The sequence below is a fragment of the Tachysurus fulvidraco genome, chromosome 17 (genome assembly GCF_022655615.1).
Source record: "Tachysurus fulvidraco isolate hzauxx_2018 chromosome 17, HZAU_PFXX_2.0, whole genome shotgun sequence".
NCBI classification, from domain to species: domain Eukaryota; kingdom Metazoa; phylum Chordata; class Actinopteri; order Siluriformes; family Bagridae; genus Tachysurus; species Tachysurus fulvidraco.
Window position 1 is genome coordinate 19740650 of NC_062534.1, and position 19431 is coordinate 19760080.

At 37.9% G+C, this 19431-nt stretch overlaps 1 protein-coding gene across 15 annotated transcripts in view; it reads right to left on the bottom strand.

Annotated features, from left to right (window-relative positions):
* magi2b (membrane associated guanylate kinase, WW and PDZ domain containing 2b) overlaps positions 1–19431 on the bottom strand; it is a 128953-nt gene that overhangs the window by 66895 nt on the left and 42627 nt on the right. For all 15 annotated transcript variants that reach the window (XM_027135283.2, XM_027135281.2, XM_027135280.2 and 12 more), the window contains one exon: positions 7913–8032. In XM_027135283.2, the coding sequence (XP_026991084.2) occupies positions 7913–8032 (120 nt within the window). The remainder of the gene's footprint in view (positions 1–7912; positions 8033–19431) is intronic.

Here is a 19431-nt window from a genome sequence, read left to right on the forward strand (position 1 = left end):
TGTATTTGTTTAGTTGGCCACTGTATTATTGTTTAGTTATATATTTAGAGTTTTATAGCATATATTAATATATGGATAGGTTACTTGATTGTCTAAAGTATCCACATGATCCATATTTTTCCTGAATCCTGAATAATTACAATAAATATTCTGAAATTTAACATTTTGAACAAACAATGTTTAAAAAAAATCTGAATTATTCATTGCTATTTTGAGCAGTGTTACAAAATAATTTACACTGCTCAACAGTACACAGCGAATTTCTGGAGTTTATTCTCCGAGAATATTCTGGAGTTAGACATAAACTTGAGTAAGAGTTTTTTTCCTGGAGATTTGGGAGTTTATTTTCTAACTTAGACTACAGCCGGGGTTTAGTGGTACTCTAAAGCGGTGTAATATTTTCCCCCTGGTGTTGTTTGTTCTACATCTTTCCTGAGCCCAGCTGCATTATCTTGTTGTGAAGAAGGTAAAAGGGGCGTTTTACTTTATTGAACTAGTTTTTATGACGTGACGGATTTTCAGAGAAACCTGAGGTTCTGAGTTTGAATCCCAGGTCCACCAAGCTGCCTCTCCTGGGCCCCGTCACTCTGAATGAGGGTGTCTACCAAATGCTGTAAACGTATTTGTTTTTGTTTTCTTTTCTGAACCTATTATAGTTTTTTTTTAAATTGTTAAGACAATGAAATGGTGATTATTTAAATAAATTGTAGTTAGGAGTTTAAGTGAACTCTACATGTTAGTAGAAAACTCACAGAAAGTTTACTCCAAAGGCCAGAATATGCTATGTAGCTTTCGATAAGCTTTTTTTCTGAAGATAACTCTCTGTTGTAAGATGTAACCTTTATGATTTCCCCAGAGGAACAAAGTGAGGATCACTTCAGGGCGTCTGATGGACAAGTGTGGCAAGAAAGGAATTTAAAGATAGTCTATTAATAACACAGCATAGTGTTATAGATGAAAAAAATCGATGACTGCATCCGTCATATTGTACATTTTGTACGTTTACAGTGTCACTTGAAAGTTTGTGCACCCTTTAGATATTTCTGCATAAATATGGTCCGCATCATCAGATTTTCATACAAGACCCAAAGGCAGACAAAGTGAACAGAATCAGACAAATATATTATAAGTGGTCATTTTTTTTATTCAGAAAAATGTTCCAATATTATATATCTGTGAGTGGCAAAAGTATGTGAACCTCTAGGTTTAGTAGTTAATTTCAAGGAAAAATTTCAGAATCTCAGAATGATTTTAGAAATATAATACCATTTATATTAAGAAATATAAAACCAAGAGATTGTTTGGACTCCACAAATGTATGGACAGATTCTGTACAAATGGAGTAATTTAAAGACCATTGCTACCATCCAAGGAGGTGTTCAAACAACAAAGATCTCTCCAAAAGCAGACATGGAATAGTCTGTAGGGTCTGAAAGGAACCCAGGATAACTTCTAAGCAACTAAAGGCCTCTTTTACTTTGGATAATGTTAATGATTGTGAGTCTGCCATCAGGTGTACACCGAAGGCAGAGTTGCAATTAGAAAGCCACTGTTCTCCAAAAAGTACATCGCTGCCCATCAGAGATTTGCCAAAGGTCACGTTGACAGGCCAGAGGACTATTAGAAAAATAAATTGTGGACAAATGAGACCAAGATAGAACTTTTTGTTTTAAATGAGAAGCGCTATTTTTAGACGAAGGACAATTTTGCATGCCAGCAAAATAACCTTATAGCTTCTGTAAAACAAGGTGGTGGTAGTATTAGGCTTTGGGCCAGAACAGCTTCCCATCATTGATAAAACAATAAATTCAAAATCTGTCCTGCATCACAAGACAAAATGGGTCAAACATCAAGACAACAATCACAAGAACTCAAATCTGTCTACCAAAAAATGATTTAGGCCAAACAAAGATAATGTTATGAAATGGTCCCGACCTCAATTGAAAAGAAATGTTGTGGAAGGACCTGAAGCAAGCAGTTCATGTGAGGAAACCCATCAAAATCCCAGAGTCGAAGCTGTTCTGAGGAACGGCTTCAATTTCTTCCAAGTTGTTGCACAAAACTGATCAAAAGTTACCAGAAACTTTATTCACAGTTATTGTTGCACAAGGGGATCACAGCAGATATACAAAACAATTTCACATATTTTTGCAAGGCACAGATATGTAATGCTGGATCATTTATCTGAATTAAATGAAGTATGACACTTTTGTCTCATTTGTTTGATTGCGTTCACTTAGTTTACTTTTAGGACTCATATGAATAGCCGATGATGTTTTGGGTCATATTCATGCAGAAATATAGAAATTTCACAAACTTTAAAGCAACACTGTACATAACAAAATGTAAAAATCAGCAGCTCTGACAACAGCTCTGGCTGTAACTCAAATCAGATGGTTAAATGAATTTACTAGTTTTTGTTTCCATAGTAACAGCTCATTCACAGGGACTTGGATGGCAGACACTTTGTATAGTGTAAGTTTACTAATACACGGAACTAAAAACATACTGTTATTCAAAAAGAAAAGAAAAGGAACATTGTTATGATGAAGTCTACTGTCAGTAGATGATTATTAAACATCTATGGAAGGAGTTCTGCAACGGTCAGAAAATATTCTCCCTTGTGAAACTATATTTATTTGATTTATTCATACGATGATATAATAACAACAACAACAACAACAACAACAATACTACTACTAATAATGCTAATAATTATTATTAAATATTATATTTTTATTATTAAATTATTATTATTACTATTATTACCTTTATTTATTTATTTATTTGTTTGTTTGTTTGTTTATTTCTTTATTTGTTCTTTCATTCATTCATTCATTCATTCATTCATTCATTCATTCATCTGCCACCATGTATTGAGTCTTCTCGTACGTTCCCCAACATCAAATGTAACATTAAAATGTAATATTAAGTGTTTATTAATCATTTCTACATTTTAATCATGGGTAAATTTCTGGCCTATATTAAAAATGTAAGATGTTAAGATACAGTGTTATAGAAGGTGAAAATCAACTAACTGTCACTGTGCTTCATTGTTTGGCTCCAGCAGCACACCCTGTTGTGGTTTATTCCGTCTCGTTTTAAAATCCTTCCCAAATCTGCTTCAAAATCTTAACTGCGCTGCACCATGAACCTGAAACTCACCTTGTGTCCTCTTTTCAGTACAGTGTTGCGAGCAAGAGTCAAAAACACATGTAATGAAAAGCAAAGACATGCTGTTGACAAACAGGCATGGCTGTGAGCCTAGTCCGACTCCGTCACCCACACACTGCTCTCACACTGCGCTACACACATGGCACCATGATGCAGTATGACAGAAGATCAGTGTGAAGTCTAGACCCAAAAGAAACCTGCACCTGAAAACTAGTGCATACACCTGACAGCAAGCTCCCTCAGGCCCAGACTGCGCAACTCTACCTCTGTGTGTGAGATGTGTACCTGAGGTTACCTAGAACTGTGTCAGAATATACTCACCAATAGTGTGTGTGTGTGTGTGTGTGTGTGTGTGTGTGTGTGTGTGTGTGTGTGTGTGTGTGTGTGTGTGTGTGTGTGTGTTCATTTTGGAAGGATGTTAAAATAAAAAGATAAAAGCTAATCTGAACAATACAATTCGTGATTGTGAATCTTTACAGGTTTGTTCGATGCTAATGTAGCAGTTTATATCTTATATTTACATAAGTGAACTTTCTGTTCAAGATTACTTCTACATTTATTTGCTTAACAGATACACATAAGCAAAAGTAAAAGTAAGGGCAGTCAGTCGACTGTTTTGTAAGGCTGTTATGCAAATCCGGAATAAATAAAAGAATATGTATTGTTTAGATTTATATAGTTTACATAAAAATCTTGTGCTTTGCAACAAAAAGAGATTTTATTGCTTATACTGAAATAAACGTAAGCAAGTTTCCTAATGACTTGACGGAAGGATGTAGAGTGAGCGTGATCGAATTATGTGTTATTAATATAAACCAGTGACACTGTGAAATCTCGCGAGGATGTTGGAGCTGATAGGAAGTGTAACTATAAAACTGTGTCTGTTTTAAAGAATCAGTGTTGTGGGTGTTGTTGGTGCATTCAGGGCTTTGAAACTACACGCTCAGATCACGTTGGATGTACAGAAACAAATAATGTTAATATAATGTTCCTCTGATGTATGCATTGGAATGAAATTAATTCAGTCTCTGCATTTAGTTTAACAACTTCCCAAATCATTCATTCATTTTCTACCGCTTATCCGAACTTCTCGGGCCACGGGAAGCCTGTGCCTATCTAAGGCATCATCGGGCATCGAGGCAGGATACACCATGGACGAAGTACCAACCCATCGCAGGGCACACACACTCTCATTCACTCACACACTCACACACTACGGACAATTTTCCTGAGATGCCAATCAACCTACCATACATGTCTTTGGACCGGGGGAGGAAACTGGAGTACCCGTGCCCCTCACTTTCCAAATCAGGTAACTATTATTTACAGTTGCTAATAATAGACACATAATACCAAATTATATTTGATCAGATATACTTTATTTTGGGGATTAGTGACATTTCAGAAACATATGAAACTCTCTGTCAGAACCTGGGACACAGTGCTGATGCTAGTCAAAATGGGGTCCTTTAAATGACATTAAACTGAGAAAAAAGAGCACTTTCTATTCATACTGTATCTGTATTTGTTTAGAACATACTGCATTTGTTTAATCCAAATAATGTATTCATATTCAGGGACATGTACGGTGCCTAGGAATTGCTAGCTAGTTTGCTATTATTGTGTTAGTTTAATGTGTACAAATTGTTATATTCCAAGAATTTATACACAGTTTAATGTATATGGTTATCATTTTTATATATTATTACTACAGGCACAACGGCTATAAATACCTGTGTTTTTATTACGCATTTGGCTTTTTTATGTAACCACCACAGCTTGGAAAGGTGATTGTCTAGACATATTATGTTGAATTGTTTACATAATCGTCAGAATGGTGTAATTTTAGCAAGCAGGTAATCACTTGATGCTTGTAGTAGGCATCTGCCACCTGCCAAAATGCCTAAACCACAGAATAAAGTGTCTCACTGCTAACATCCATCACTTAATCTTCCGGGAGCTCGCAATACACCAAGACAGTGCCGAATTCCACAACACACTAAAATGCTATTGTTACTTCTGTTGTTGTTAAATTGTAAGCTAATTTAATTTGACAAAACATCCACAAACTAATTGTAAATACTTTGAAATATAAAGATGTAGAATGTTGTGCTGGAGCTCCTGATACAAGCCCAGAGCAGCAGCACCTCGAACTACGAGCTACATTGGAAATGCGCAGTGAGGCGGAAACCCAGCGGCCAAATATAGTCCAGAACAAAGGTTCTGTCACAAGACTGCGAATAAAATATACACCGCCTAAAAATATACATTTACACACACGCACACGCACACACACACACACACACACACACACACACACACACACACACACACAAAAAAAAACTCTAACTAATGTTTACATCCACAAAATTTTACTACAGCATTTTATTCATTATGGTTGATGCTAAACCTCCCTTGTAAATTATTGTAACGTACTGTCTGGCAAACATTTATGTAGTACTATATAGTGTACTTAGTTCTGTGTTGTCTCCTGTAGCTCTGTTTTTTGTAGAACCATGGTCCTGGAACCAAATGAAGCAACTCTGTACATCCTACTAGCTCTGTGCTGTGAAAATGGGACTTTTTCGTAAACAAGGCGATCACGCTCGTTTGCGCTTGATCCGTTCAGTTAGTATGTAAAAGATACGGCCAAGCTTGAAACAAGCAAAGACTCGTGTTAAACTCCACAGTAAAGCGAATGTCTGAGAGAGGTGTTCACACGCAGCATGAAAACTGGGGCACTGCGCTGGATTTCTCACAAGTACATATTTTTTTTTACCTTTAATTATGAAGGTAGAAAATAATTGTAGAGAATTTTGAGCTTTTATTGTGCCTAGAGCACACACATACACACACACACACACACACACACACACACACACACACACACACACACACACACACACACACACACAAATGGTTATTAACAATTGTAATGTAATTAACAATACACTTTGTGTATACTGCTATTTTAAGGTTTTTTTTTTTTGGTTAAAATTTTATTAAACATATTAATCATGTTCTTAAACAAGGAACCAAATCCAGTGTGTTCAGCACATCAGAGCATATTCAGAGTGCACTTAAACAAGCAATGGGTCTTTAATAGAGAATCTGTGCAAGTTAATTTAAATCTCAACAGTAGCTCAGTAACTTATGGGCCATTAATGTGTGCATAAGACAGGTAAGTGGTCGAGTTTTGGCTAAAACAGAGCATGTCTTATTTAAGAACAATACTGATCTAGGATTTATCAAACTGTATTGTAGTATTAATCCCTTCTCAGTGACTGACAGTTTGATGCAAGCACTTAATGACATGCTACAAACATATATACACACACATGCACAAATGATGGAATGTCATTTGAGGCCATATTAAATAAGAAAATGTTTAGTCCAGTTATAATAATTAGAAAAAGAAGAGGAAGAATCAAATATCACAGCGATTATTACTAGGACTGTTCATACATTAAAAAAACAATATAGTATCAATGCTTGTATGTATTAATATAGCACTTTATTATATATTCATATGCTTGTTGTATGTCACCTTGCATTGTATTTGACAACAGACAAAAATAACACAATTTCTTTATTCATTGTGCATTTCCTAGTGCAAATTCTTTCAGGTGGTCAAGATGCTAATAAAAAAAAATCCATCTCAGAAACTACTCAAGAATTTACATCATCTGAGTGTAGCACAATGAACATCTATTTAGATTCCTGCCTAACTGATTTTTTTTATTGCATCAGAAGAAATCTCATCAGAAAACTGAGTCGGGCCGAATAATAAACAAAAATTAAAACAAAAATCAAAACAAACGTGTAGCCAATGAGCAGAAAGGGGCGGGGCTTATCAATATGTGGCAGAAAGAGTGTTCATTGCGCATGTGTGACATTAGCATAAAGCGGTTTTTACATTGACATGAAGGATAAAAACAAAGAAAGAAATCGAAGAAAGGCTTACGATAAGGCAAGAAGTAGGACGTGTTAATACAGGATCAGCTTTCCAGCGCTGGAGAGAACTGAAGGAGCAGGAATTTGGCCACATATTCACAGGTTGGAGTTTCCCGAGTCAATAACTCCTGAACTAAACGCTGTTACTACACAAATAACACCTCTTTTCTATTGTAGTAATGCAGAGAGGCAGCTACAACCGTGTTTTGTGTAGTAACAGTGTTTAGCTCAGGAGTTATTGACTCGGGAAACTCCAAACTGTGAATATGTGCCCAACTTTACTTAACATTACAACATTTCTTACCATTAGTTGCCTGGGTTACGTATGTATGTGTGGGCGGAGCTATCAATACCAATTTGGGTTAGGGACGTGTTTGTTTAGGTGATTTCAAATGTCGACATTGGCTTTCAAAAATCGGAGACCCTGCCTTTAATATTAACATGGATTAGCAAACATAGCTACAAAACCTAAGTTAAGCTAACAGCAGTCTTATCATTTTGTAGCTAACAGTGTAAAGAAATCAATACTGTGTAGAAGAACCACAGCTCTCATATCAAAAACTCTAGCTAATTACTCTAGCTACCATACTGAAATTTAAGATGAATGGTAGCTGCCATATTAAGAGCTAACGTTAGAAACCAAACTGAAATTTAAATGTATTAGCGCTAACACCAGTTAACATGCTAAGAGCTAACTCAGTTAAAAGATCAAGAGAAAATAGATCCAGTGAGTCAGAATCAGTTACTGTGTATTGGTTTCTGAGTCAAACTGCATTTTACTCACCTTCATATGTTCCACTCTCGAGTAAAGCTCCACTTTTCTCTAATTCCATAAACCGGTCGACACTCACAAAGTTGTAGTCCACGCCTGGCACCTCTCCTTCTTTGGGTTGTCGTGTGGTGCCTGGTAAAAGAGTAGATATTTAATATACTTTGTTTTGTAAAACTATTAAAATAAAGCTATTAAACTCTCGATGACGATCAGTCAGTAGGTGTGGATTTATTTTCTATGGCAGCCGCTCTGGCAATAAGGCTATAACACAAATAACAGCTTAACTGAATATTAATGCTCTCCTTCTATAGTCACAGCTCATCCACAGAGACTTCTAGGGCAGACAATCGACACGATCTAAGTCCAATAATAAATGGACTGACAAATAAAATGTTATTTTTTTTTAAGATATGTTTTTTCCCCACATTTACGGAACACGTCCTGCAGGCCGGCACTCTATTTTCAGGACCGAGGGTTTGGTGAATCAAGGTCTGATTTGCGAAGTCTCATATCACAGATCACTGATTATTTTCCTATAACAGAATGTTCCTATAACTATGTACTTACACTACGTGCTCTACTGATTAGTGTATGATTTTTATTATTATTGCCTCAAATGGAACAGTAACAGTATTTCACTAACTGAAATTATAAGCCATTTCCTAATCGATGGGAAATGTTTAGCTGCACACGCAACGTGATGCTGCTAGCTTTATCGAAATACAGTGAATATTTAAACGTGTCGTCGGCCATCTTGAATGTTTTCTCTTGCCATCTTTTGTGAATGATCTCACAGTGTTTTTGCTACAAACTGGTGTAAAACAGAGCATACAGTAGGTATGCTTTGATTTGGGACTCTGAAACGTTGACAGTGCGTTGAATAAAGCCATAGACACTGACTTAGACACAGTTCTGAGTGTAAGTGAAGAAGCAGTGAGATATAAGGAGAGACTGAGCTACATGCCTAGCAGCGCTGATATAATTTCATCCTTAAAATCTCTCTCAATCCCTGCACACTTTTCTAAACCCTTGAAATGCTGTTCGGCTTTAGAGTCAGAGTCGACTTGAAATTGGTTTCCAAATAGAGTCTAGAAGAGTGAACTGCCCAGTTGGAGGCAGAAGTTTGCAGTCAAGCCAAATCTGGGCTAGCAGCAGGTCTCTGAGCTTTACAGTGGCCCCCTGAAGAGTCGCAGCTCACGCAGAGACGAAGCCGTGACAAACCTGTCGCTCCTCACAAACTTCCTGCACGGATTCTACCAAACTCTGGCAACTGAAACAACAACGATTCTGAAGACATATAAGATTAACGTTATCTCACAAGCGCTCCGGAAGGCAGGAGTTCAGGGAGTACATTAAGGATGGAATTGTATGGAAGCTCACAGCGTGAGAACAGATCTGATATTACAGGTCTTCAGAGAAGCTTAATGATCATAATCAATAACAACAGGCATCCTGTAATCAGGGCAACGTGATTACACGAAACCCTGCAGCTCCTGACCGTGCAGAAAGATTGAATCATGGAGCAGAAATGAGATTTGCATCGTGAGCACAAGACGTACAGGAGAGGAGTCTCAAATAAAGGATCTCGTATGAGAGCGGCTTTTGTTTAGGGGAAAATTGAAATCTTGACGAAAAATGTACTTGAGGGAAAAAATCTGAAATGATGCAAGCGAACGCAGCGTTTATATAGTATCACATTCATATGTGTTGCTTCAGCCAAATAATATCAGTGATGCTATTAGAGATAAAAGGAAATGAACAAATGCACATTGTATAAGATGAGAAGAGGAAAAAAGAAGAGAAAGGATAAGGCTGCTTTATGCTTCCTTATAAACATCCAACTAACAGTCTGAGTGTTCCTTTTCTGAGCAGTTTTGGATCTTAGTGTTTTAGAGACAATTTGAATCCCAGAACATATAAAAAAAAAGACATTTTCTAATTGTTCAGGACTCAGTGAAATGAAAACCCGGCCACTCCTTAGACTGAGCATATAAATAAACGGAAAACGCAAAAATACTATAATAAAAAATATAGAATTTGATGTGCAGGATGTTCCAGGTGACATGTAACATGATGTGAAATTAGGTTTTAGAGAACGACAACACTGTTCTTGTGACATTTTGTTAAATGTTATGTTCCATATTTTGTCACAAAAAAAAAGAGTTTATTTTGTCACATATACACAGTGGAATTCTTTTTTCATATATCCCAACTTTGGAGGTTGGGGTCACAGCACAGGGTCAGAAATGGTACAGCGTCACTGGAGCAGAGAGGTTTAAGGGCCTTGCTTAAGGGCCCAACAACAGCAGCCAGCAGTGCTGGGGTTGAACCCTGATCCTCCGATCCTCCGGAAATTTGAACATAAATCATTATTACAGCTGATCCATTTAGAGGAACTCCGTGTTCATAATATTACAGCTTAACCTAAAAAGCTACTGAGTACAGAATGCTGATAACATACCGATAGCTATGTGAAGCCTTCAGGAGTTTGGGGAAGCATCTGGAAAGCACCTCCACATCCAGTATCCATGGATGGAAGTAAATGTTTAGTAACTAAACATTTACTAAAAATTTATAGCCAATAAGTTAACTAAGAGTAAACTAATATGCCAAAGAAGAGCACTGTAAAGCATTTCCAGATGATTAAACATTAAAACAAAAGTTGCCTTAAAGGCACGGTCTCCGATTTTTGAAAGCCAATGTCGACATTTGAAATCACCAAAACAAACACGCCCCTAACCCAAATGGGTTGTATTGATAGCTCCGCCCACACATACATACGTAACCCAGGCAACTAATGGAAAGAAGTATGTCTTTATCATAGCTGAAGGGAAGAACAATACGATTGTAGGTAAACAAACAAGCAAAAATGACACACAAGCATAATCATGCCAAGGACGGTATATATTAGTTCTGTGTAACAAAGCAAAACCAACGTTACTCACCTATTGAGAAGGAAAAAAGCGCCTCGGCGTCTTAAGTAAAGTTGGCCGCATATTGGAGAGATTGGAGATTGGATTGGAGTTTCCTGAGTCAATAACTCCTGAGCTAAGCGCTGTTACTACACAAAACGTGGTTGTAGCTGCCTCTCTACATTACTACAATAGAAAAGAGGTAGTAACAGTAACATTGTTGTGTAGTAACAGCGTTTAGCTCAGGAGTTATTGACTCGGGGAAACTCCAATCTGTGAATATGTGGCCAACTTCCTGCTCCTTCAGTTCTCTCCAGCGCTGGAAAGCTGATCCTATATTAACACGTCCTACTTCTTGCCTTCTCGTAAGTCTTTCTTCGATTTCTTTCTTGTTTTTTAATCCTCCATGTCAATGTTAAAACCGCTTTCTGCTAAAGTCACACATGCGCACTGAACACTCTCTCTGCCGCATATTGACAAGTCCCGCCCCTTTCTGCTCATTGGCTACATGTTTGTTTTGTTTTTTGTTTTGATTTTTGTTTATTATCGGCCCGACTCAGTTTTCTGAAGCATTGTTGCCTTAAAAATGTGAGTCAGGTTAACATGAAGATTCAACTCAAGTTAACTGCTGACTTTAAGGTTATTTTAGAAAACTTATCATGACATTTCGAGTTAAAGAGAAAGAATAAATTCACATAACTACATGGAGCTATGGTGTTTTACAGTATGGAATGTTGTGTTACATTGTGTAACAAACGTCTAGCGAGATTTAGATACTTATGTCATGAACACGTGTTTCTGAGACGAATAAACATTCAATTTCAATAAATTTACCATCAACTATAGTACAGACGTTACATTCACCAAAGAACATCCAGTTTCCCACTCGAAATTACGACTTGGTACGACTCTGTGATGCCGTTCACGTGAACCTGTAAACATGATCTTTCCGACATGATCTGAAAGCGTCTCGATACGTTACCGTTTCTATAGTAACAAAGTAACAAAGCAAATCATTAACTTTATGATTTCCGACACAGGAAGGTCTTCAGGACAGATGACTTTTATTTCATTATCAACAATCCAAGACATGTTTCTGTATCGTTTAAAGATTGTGGACAGTAACAGAGTGGTGTACGTTTAAAGCTGCTATAACATTAGCGTAACACAAACTTACTTTGTTTTGCAGACACGACACGACAGATAAAAAAGTAGGACGTGTTGTTTATTGATATAACACTTGCTTTAGAACCAAATTCAGCATCACACAAGCCTGTTAAAATCCTTCCTTAAACCAATTTCTTAAACCAACATCACAAAATTGATGAAATCTATGAACAGTACCGTCGTTGTCAAGAAATAGTTTTTCAAAGGAATTGCAACCTACGAAGAAATGCTACATATTTACAGTCCCGTTAGTAGTCAGGGGTCAAACAACCGTACATCATGTATATCATTAAACTCAATCAGGGAAGGCGGAAAGATAATAAAATCCAGCTGGAGGAAGATTTTTGGTAACACCTAATAGACACTAATGTAACGTGCTGAACGGAACAGACACTAGCTGCTGGTGCTGTCATGTAAGCAGATACTCGCTTTTTCCACAGAGATTAATTATTAATTTCTTTTTCTCCTTTGTTAATTATAACCTTTTATGTTTCTTTAAACATTTAATAGTCTAATATGGAAGCTTATTCTAAACGTTCCCTCTTTGCCTCGGTACTTCATCTCCCCCTAAATACTCATTTATTTCTATCTAAATACTTTCATGAGGCCACTGTGTGGAGTTATGTAATGATTTTGCATCTCCGTTTAATCATGTCTCCGTTTTGTCTGAACAAAGCGGTCTGTGGTAAAATCTCTACTACTCCTGACTGTTTATTTAACTGCCTCCGTGTTGTTTGATGGACAATCTGCACACTGCAAAGAACCTCCTACTGTTCTGACAAAAATACAAAAAATGAAGGCTTGGGGCTTTCAGACGTTCGTTTCGGGTCGATTCTGATAAACAACAATAAAAAAAAAAGCTCAGGGCTGCAAATGTGATAGCACAAGTATCATCAGGACGTTGCTTGTTGCTCACAGTAACCGACGGTGAAGTCTATTTTTGAATACCTTGAATCATTTTTCATCCTTTCCATGTAAAATGCTGAGTTTGGTCGGAACACAAACGAAGCAAAACAAGCAAAAGAAGAAAACCTTTTCTCAGAGGTGGACACAAACAACACAGTCAATAAAATAGCAAATAGGAAAGTGTGTGTGTGTGTGTGTGTGTGTGAGATGAATCACCTAAATCTTTTCAGTTTCAGATCTTGTCAGATAAACGAAGCAGTAAAGGCGTTATCTATATATTTCTCTTCTTCTTTAGTGACTCAGTAAGGGTTTCTGCTTAAACTATTATTATCTTGACAGAGAAGTGAAGTGGCCAAAGTTTGAACAAAGCCTTTTATTAACCTTCAGGTGTGTTTCCTAGTCCAGCTGTGCAGCTGTGCTCCTGGAGCTGCTATAATCCCAACATCAGATACAACCATTCTGCTGACATTTCTTCAGAAATGATGCTTTGTTATTGAAGCCTCCTAATTGCTTCATAAATACGCTCTGACACCTGTCACGTCTGCTTATCAGCAATTAGATCATTGTGCAACAGATGCCAAATATTTGGCTTTAAAAGCCGAACAGGAATTGGAAATTAGTCAATGGGCCCCCAAGAGAGACTGGCTTTGTAATACAGGGACCTCCATCACCCGTGTAAGTAAATTACAGCTGTAGCCAGTGGCATGCTGAAATAACGAGACCTGGGCTCCTCCAGTCACAATGAAACACACACTGTGGATAAAAAGCGCATTTAATGGAGACTTACACAACCAATAACAAAGACTTAATAAGACGCCGGACAGAGTCTTATTGCTGAACAAGTGGAAGTGGCTGCGATAAGCAGTTTCGTTTAACGGACACAGACACACTCCAATTTTAACAATTAATCCAGTAAACGGTCATTTGTTACAGTAGGGCGATGAGGATAAGAGGAAAAACCATTCCGTGTTCTAGATTGCAATAAATAATGCATGTACCTTCAAATGAATTCATGCAGTCGTACAGACTGTGTCTCATGTAAAGGAATAAAATGATAGGATGTTGAGGGGATCTTAAGTTCCAGCTTTATATCTGATTGTCACGGAAGCACTGACGCTGGAGACTCATTACAAAATCGATAAATAAACATCACACAAACTTCACTAACACAATAATTCCACTATTTTAAAATCTCTTTGTGTGCCATACAAGTGCTTGTGTATGTCTTTTCTAAAGAAATCCTAGCTACTTCTGACCAATCAGCAGTGAGAATTCATCAGCGATGTACTGTAGCAGGACATTCTTTATATTCATGTATAATAAACATGAATAGATGGCGGTACGAAAGACTCGGTTTGATGCCTTCAGGTTGCTTCTCCCATTCAGAATAGAAGTGTTGTGTTACATTACTGAGAGAAATCACAGCTGCCCCAGGTGTCTGGTTCTGTTCATTTTGAACAAGAAAAGTCCATTTTGACTCTAAGGCTGAAAAATACATCGAGCTCTAAAGAGCTGACACACTGCTGAATAATGAAACAACAAGACACAAAACTCAAATCAGCTCTGGCTCACTGTAGAGAGAGATGGAGAGAGAGAGAGAAATATAAAGAGAGAGAGTGTGAGAGAGAGAGAGAGAGAGAGAGAGAGAGAGAGAGAGAGAGAGAGAGAGAAAGAGTGAGAGAGAAAGAGCGAGAGAGAGAGTACGTGACTTATGTAATATGCAACACAAGACGACTTATTCGGGTTTTGAATATTTTAATATTCAAATAAAACATTCTGTCTATGCCATTTCTTAAGAATATACTCAACAGATCTAAATATAGAAAGTTTGCGAACGTTATTGGAGATGTTGGAGACGCCGTTTCCAAACCATATGACAAAAAGTGATGCCATCTCAAAGTGCACAGCTACATGGACGGGGAAAATAAATACATCTGCATGTTTTTATCTATGATACAAAAATTCCCCTGAAATGAAAAACAAAACACAGAATGTTGCGAATAAACAACATTAAACATTCATTCATTCATTTTCTACCTCTTATCCGAACTTCTCGGGTCATGGGGAGCCTGTGCCTATCTCGGGCGTCATCGGGCATCAAGGCAGGATACACCCTGGACAGAGTGCCAACCCATCGCAGCACACACACACTGTTTCATACACTCACACACTACGGACAATTTTCCAGAAGTGCCAATCAACCTACCATGCATGTCTTTGGACTGGGGGATGAAACCGGAGTACCCCGGAGGAAACCCCCGAGGCACGGGGAGAACATGCAAACTCCACCCACACAAGGCGGAAGCGGGAATCGAACCCCCCAACCCTGGAGGTGTGAGGCGAACGTGCTAACCACTAAGCCACCGAGCCCCCCAACAACATTAAACAAATACTGAAAATTAAATACAGCATTCTGTATTCAGAAAAGACAGAAAGACGTTTTGTAAGAGGGACATGACACCATTGGTGCCACTAACGTTAGCTAACATTAAAGATAAATGGCACGATGCCTCAGAAAGCACATTGTTGGCCTGCGCTGAGAAGGAAATCGTATTAAACAATTAAACATCTCCCCTCTCATCAACTCTAAATTATTACAGTACCAACAAAGTGAAGCTGCTCTAACAAATCTTACAAGACCAAAACAATGGTTGCCAAATGTCATAAATAAATAAATAAATAAATAAATAGATAAATAAATAAATAAATAAATAAAAACTGAGGCCAAAATGTCACCCAACACTGCTTGGAAAAACAATTGTAGGCTGTCTGTCTGTCCCTCTGTCTGTTTCATATCTGTATTAGTGCAAACTCTTAAGCACTGGTTGTTGAAGGTTTTTTGGATTTCTATGGAATTATCGTTGTACACTGAAAAAAATATGATTGTACACTAACTGGCAACAAGTACACTAAATAAACAGCACGATGACCCGAAACCTTTTTGAAATTGTGTCTTTTCACCTAGCTGACAGTCTCTATCAGATCTCACAGTGTTTCTAAAATCCACCACGATCGCATTTTGCGTCGTTTACCACACGAAAGATTTTCTGCGTTTTGAACTCGTCGAGGTCAATGAAGGTAAAATTATAATTCTACGCATGGGAATATATTTGGAAGCTACTTTGCAGACCGATTCGAAAGACTAAACGAGCAGGAATTTGAAAACAATATCCAGACAACAACAGTTGAGACGGTGCATATGTAATGACTCATCCTCGCAGTCCTGTTCTCTACAGACACTTCCAGTCCAGACGCTGATGTCTTATTACAAAAACCTTTTGTACTGAGACATCAGACACGTCAGAACAGAAGTGTCTGAAGCCTGTGAGATACATGCAACATTGTCTGGTAGAAACTAAAACCTTTAACCTCTTTAACCTTTTAACGTCTCTTTTGGTTTTATACTACATACTGTATTTATTTTACTGTGTAATCTGTAAATAAATAAATAAATAAATAAATAAATAAATGTTCCTGCTAGTTTGTGGAGCGAGAAAATAACTTGGCTGTCACTTTTACTCTGCAAGGTAACGGTTTATTGAGAATGAAAACAAACTAGTTTGAGCTACAGTATTTTTCCTAACGTGTATAAGTATTTGTCGGTAATAAGGTTTTGATCAGCGGGACAGTCATTAAACACTGCGCCGCTTCTACGTTTTTACGGTTGTAGCCGAAGCAGACAGACGGTATTGTTCATATTGACGGCGCACAAAATGGCGCCAAAAACCCTGCATGCCATCTCGTGCAGTACAAAAAAGAAGTATTTCGAAATGCATGTGCGTGTCAGCGGGGGGTCAGTCGGCCAGTCACGGACTGACGATAAAGAAAATACAGTAATAAAGCCATCTGCTCTGCGAATTGAAACTCCACTGACACGCACGCATCAGATACAGACTCTTCCGTGAACAGCTGCCGTTCTCCTCGCTCGCTCCATACAGACTGATTCCCACGTGACAGGACAAATCAGAATGAATCATGGCTGAAGATGAAAACCCCCCTGTGGCTGGAGTTATCTCAGGGCTCTGACGATGCGATTTTCACGCATGCACCAGACACGAGTGAGCCTTTTCAGAGGATCAGACGCTCTTCCGGTGTGTGCACGTGCAGCTGCCGCTCTCGCCCTCACAAAAGCCTGAAAATAACACGAGGGAAGAGCAAAACGAGGCTCTCATTTGTATGTGCGCTATGAATATTTATAAGATTTGTCAGCTGGATTAATATGAAGTGCTCTCTGCGAGCGTCTTTTTTTGAACAAAATGCCTCATATTTTCAGCATGAGGCCTAAAATCGGAAAGAGGTGGAGCTGTTATTTTTTATGTTCGTTTCTTAGATAGGAATCAAACTAAAAAGAAGAAGAGGTGTATTACGTGTCACGTCCTATATTATGTTTTTTAATTCATTTTTCTTAAATTAATTTACAATAATAATTTACTTGTATATTATTATTGTTGTTGTTAATTATGATAATAATAATAATAATTTTAGATTGAATTTATTCATTCATTTGCTTGTTCGTTACATCTTGAATTGCACGCAGATTGACCTGTTCTCATTTTTTTTTATTACAGCTAGCATGACAGCACCTTTTTAAAAGCTGATCTTTTAAATGCAATCTCGTTTTTGCCCCCCGAAAGGCTTTTATCCATACAGAAAACTGCACTTTCATCCAAACCCTGGGTAAAAAGTAAACAATTACCATTCTGATCTCCTCTGGAGGTTCTGTGACACTGTGTCTTGTCGAGCATTACCGAAAAACACAAAGCACAAACAACAAACACAAAACTACATGGTACAAGTGTTCTCTAGTTGCTCATGGAAACATCGTCTAACAATTCTTTTAAAACCAGTGGTCACATGTCATACTCCACAGTGGTCTGTTTTTCCCTTGCCAACTGTGGACAATATATTCCAACAAAGATCCCAAACCAACAACAAAAAAAATTAAATCACACAAACGTTTCTAGCTTCAAAGAAAACTGTGATATCAAACCTATTTTCTCCAGAAAAGTTCTCCAGAATTGGCCAAAAAAATAATACATTCTGAATGAAAATGTCTAATAAGCCTTGTTGTTTAACACTAGTGTACTGGAACAAAGGGTTAATTGTTTCATCCTATTGTAGTCTGAATTATTTAAACACAAGCAAAGCTGAGGCTTATACAGTAGTAATATTTGATTTTACTATTCGACCAAGTAGTTCACCAGTCATTTTTACACAGATAATATAATCCTGATGATTACTATTTCATTACATATGGCTATTTTAAGATTTAGCAGCACATCTACCTGAATGCTGATAAACAACAGTAATGCTGCGCTTTAATGAGCAGCCATACATACTGTATTCCCCAAATGACATTTCCAGCTTCAGTGCTTTATCAGGCCAAAGAAAAACATCAATCAGTGTAATACATGGGGAAAGTAATAAATATGTGTCTAACTGCAAGATTCAAGGATGAACCAATTCTTAAAACAGGCTTCTAGCTGAAATCTTTGATTATGAGACTATAAGACAGCGCAGCATGGAAACTCATGTCCATCTACAAAACCCTACAAAGCTGAGCTCAGTGGCCAGTCGTACATGTCTACAGCAGCACATGGAAGGTTTTTCCAGACTGTTAAAGATCCAGGAATTGAACATCCATGTTAATTTTAACGTCTGAAAACGAGATGTTGCTTTCGAATTGCTGAGAAGGATCCGATAGTGATTTGAAACCCCCTGATATACACAGCGGTATGCAACAGGGGCAGAATTTTACTTGAATGTTGTATAGTGTTAAAGCACTACAACAAATGACCAGGGGAGAGATTGTATTGGGGTGAGCAGAAGTGTAGCGGTGTTTACAAGCGATGTGATATTAAACTGTATTCCCCGTGTAGTCATTCACAGTTGACTGGCTGCATCTCGTCTGAAAGGACACTTTAGTCTGCATTCTTTAACTTCTTTTTCATCGTTTTGTGTCCCCAAAGCAGCTACCAATTACTAGCTAGCTAGTACACTAGTTGTGTTTCACAGCAACTCTTGTTGAGCCAAATCCCTAAAACGCAACAACGTGACAAACAGCATTTCTCCATTTTTTACCAAAAGGTAAAAGGTCAGACATACAGTATGGGAGAATTATTAAAGCTGAAGTTTATGTTTTTAATCTCCACATGACCAGGTTTTCACCCAGTCCACAAACTGACAGTTGACAGCCTTCTCCTACATCCCATGATTACCTGGTGCAGTCATGCTGTGAACTGGAACATAACAGAAACCATAATGTGCCTTGTGTCAATGAAGAAAGCAAACCTCAGAGCCAGAGTACTGCCAAGTGTCTGTCTGCTAATACTTTAACCGGCTTCCCTGCGGAAGTAATTCCTTTCAAAAACAGAGGTGGACTTGCTGTAGGTGAGGTGAAGGCTGACGCTGAAGTGCTGCGCTGAAGCTGCTACAAAGGCTCGAGACGTCCGACGGCCAGAGGCCTGAAATTTGCTTGTAATTGTGTGCAGCTCTGTGCTGACACTCAGAAACAGGGGGAGCTGCGTTTCGCTCTAATCCACAATC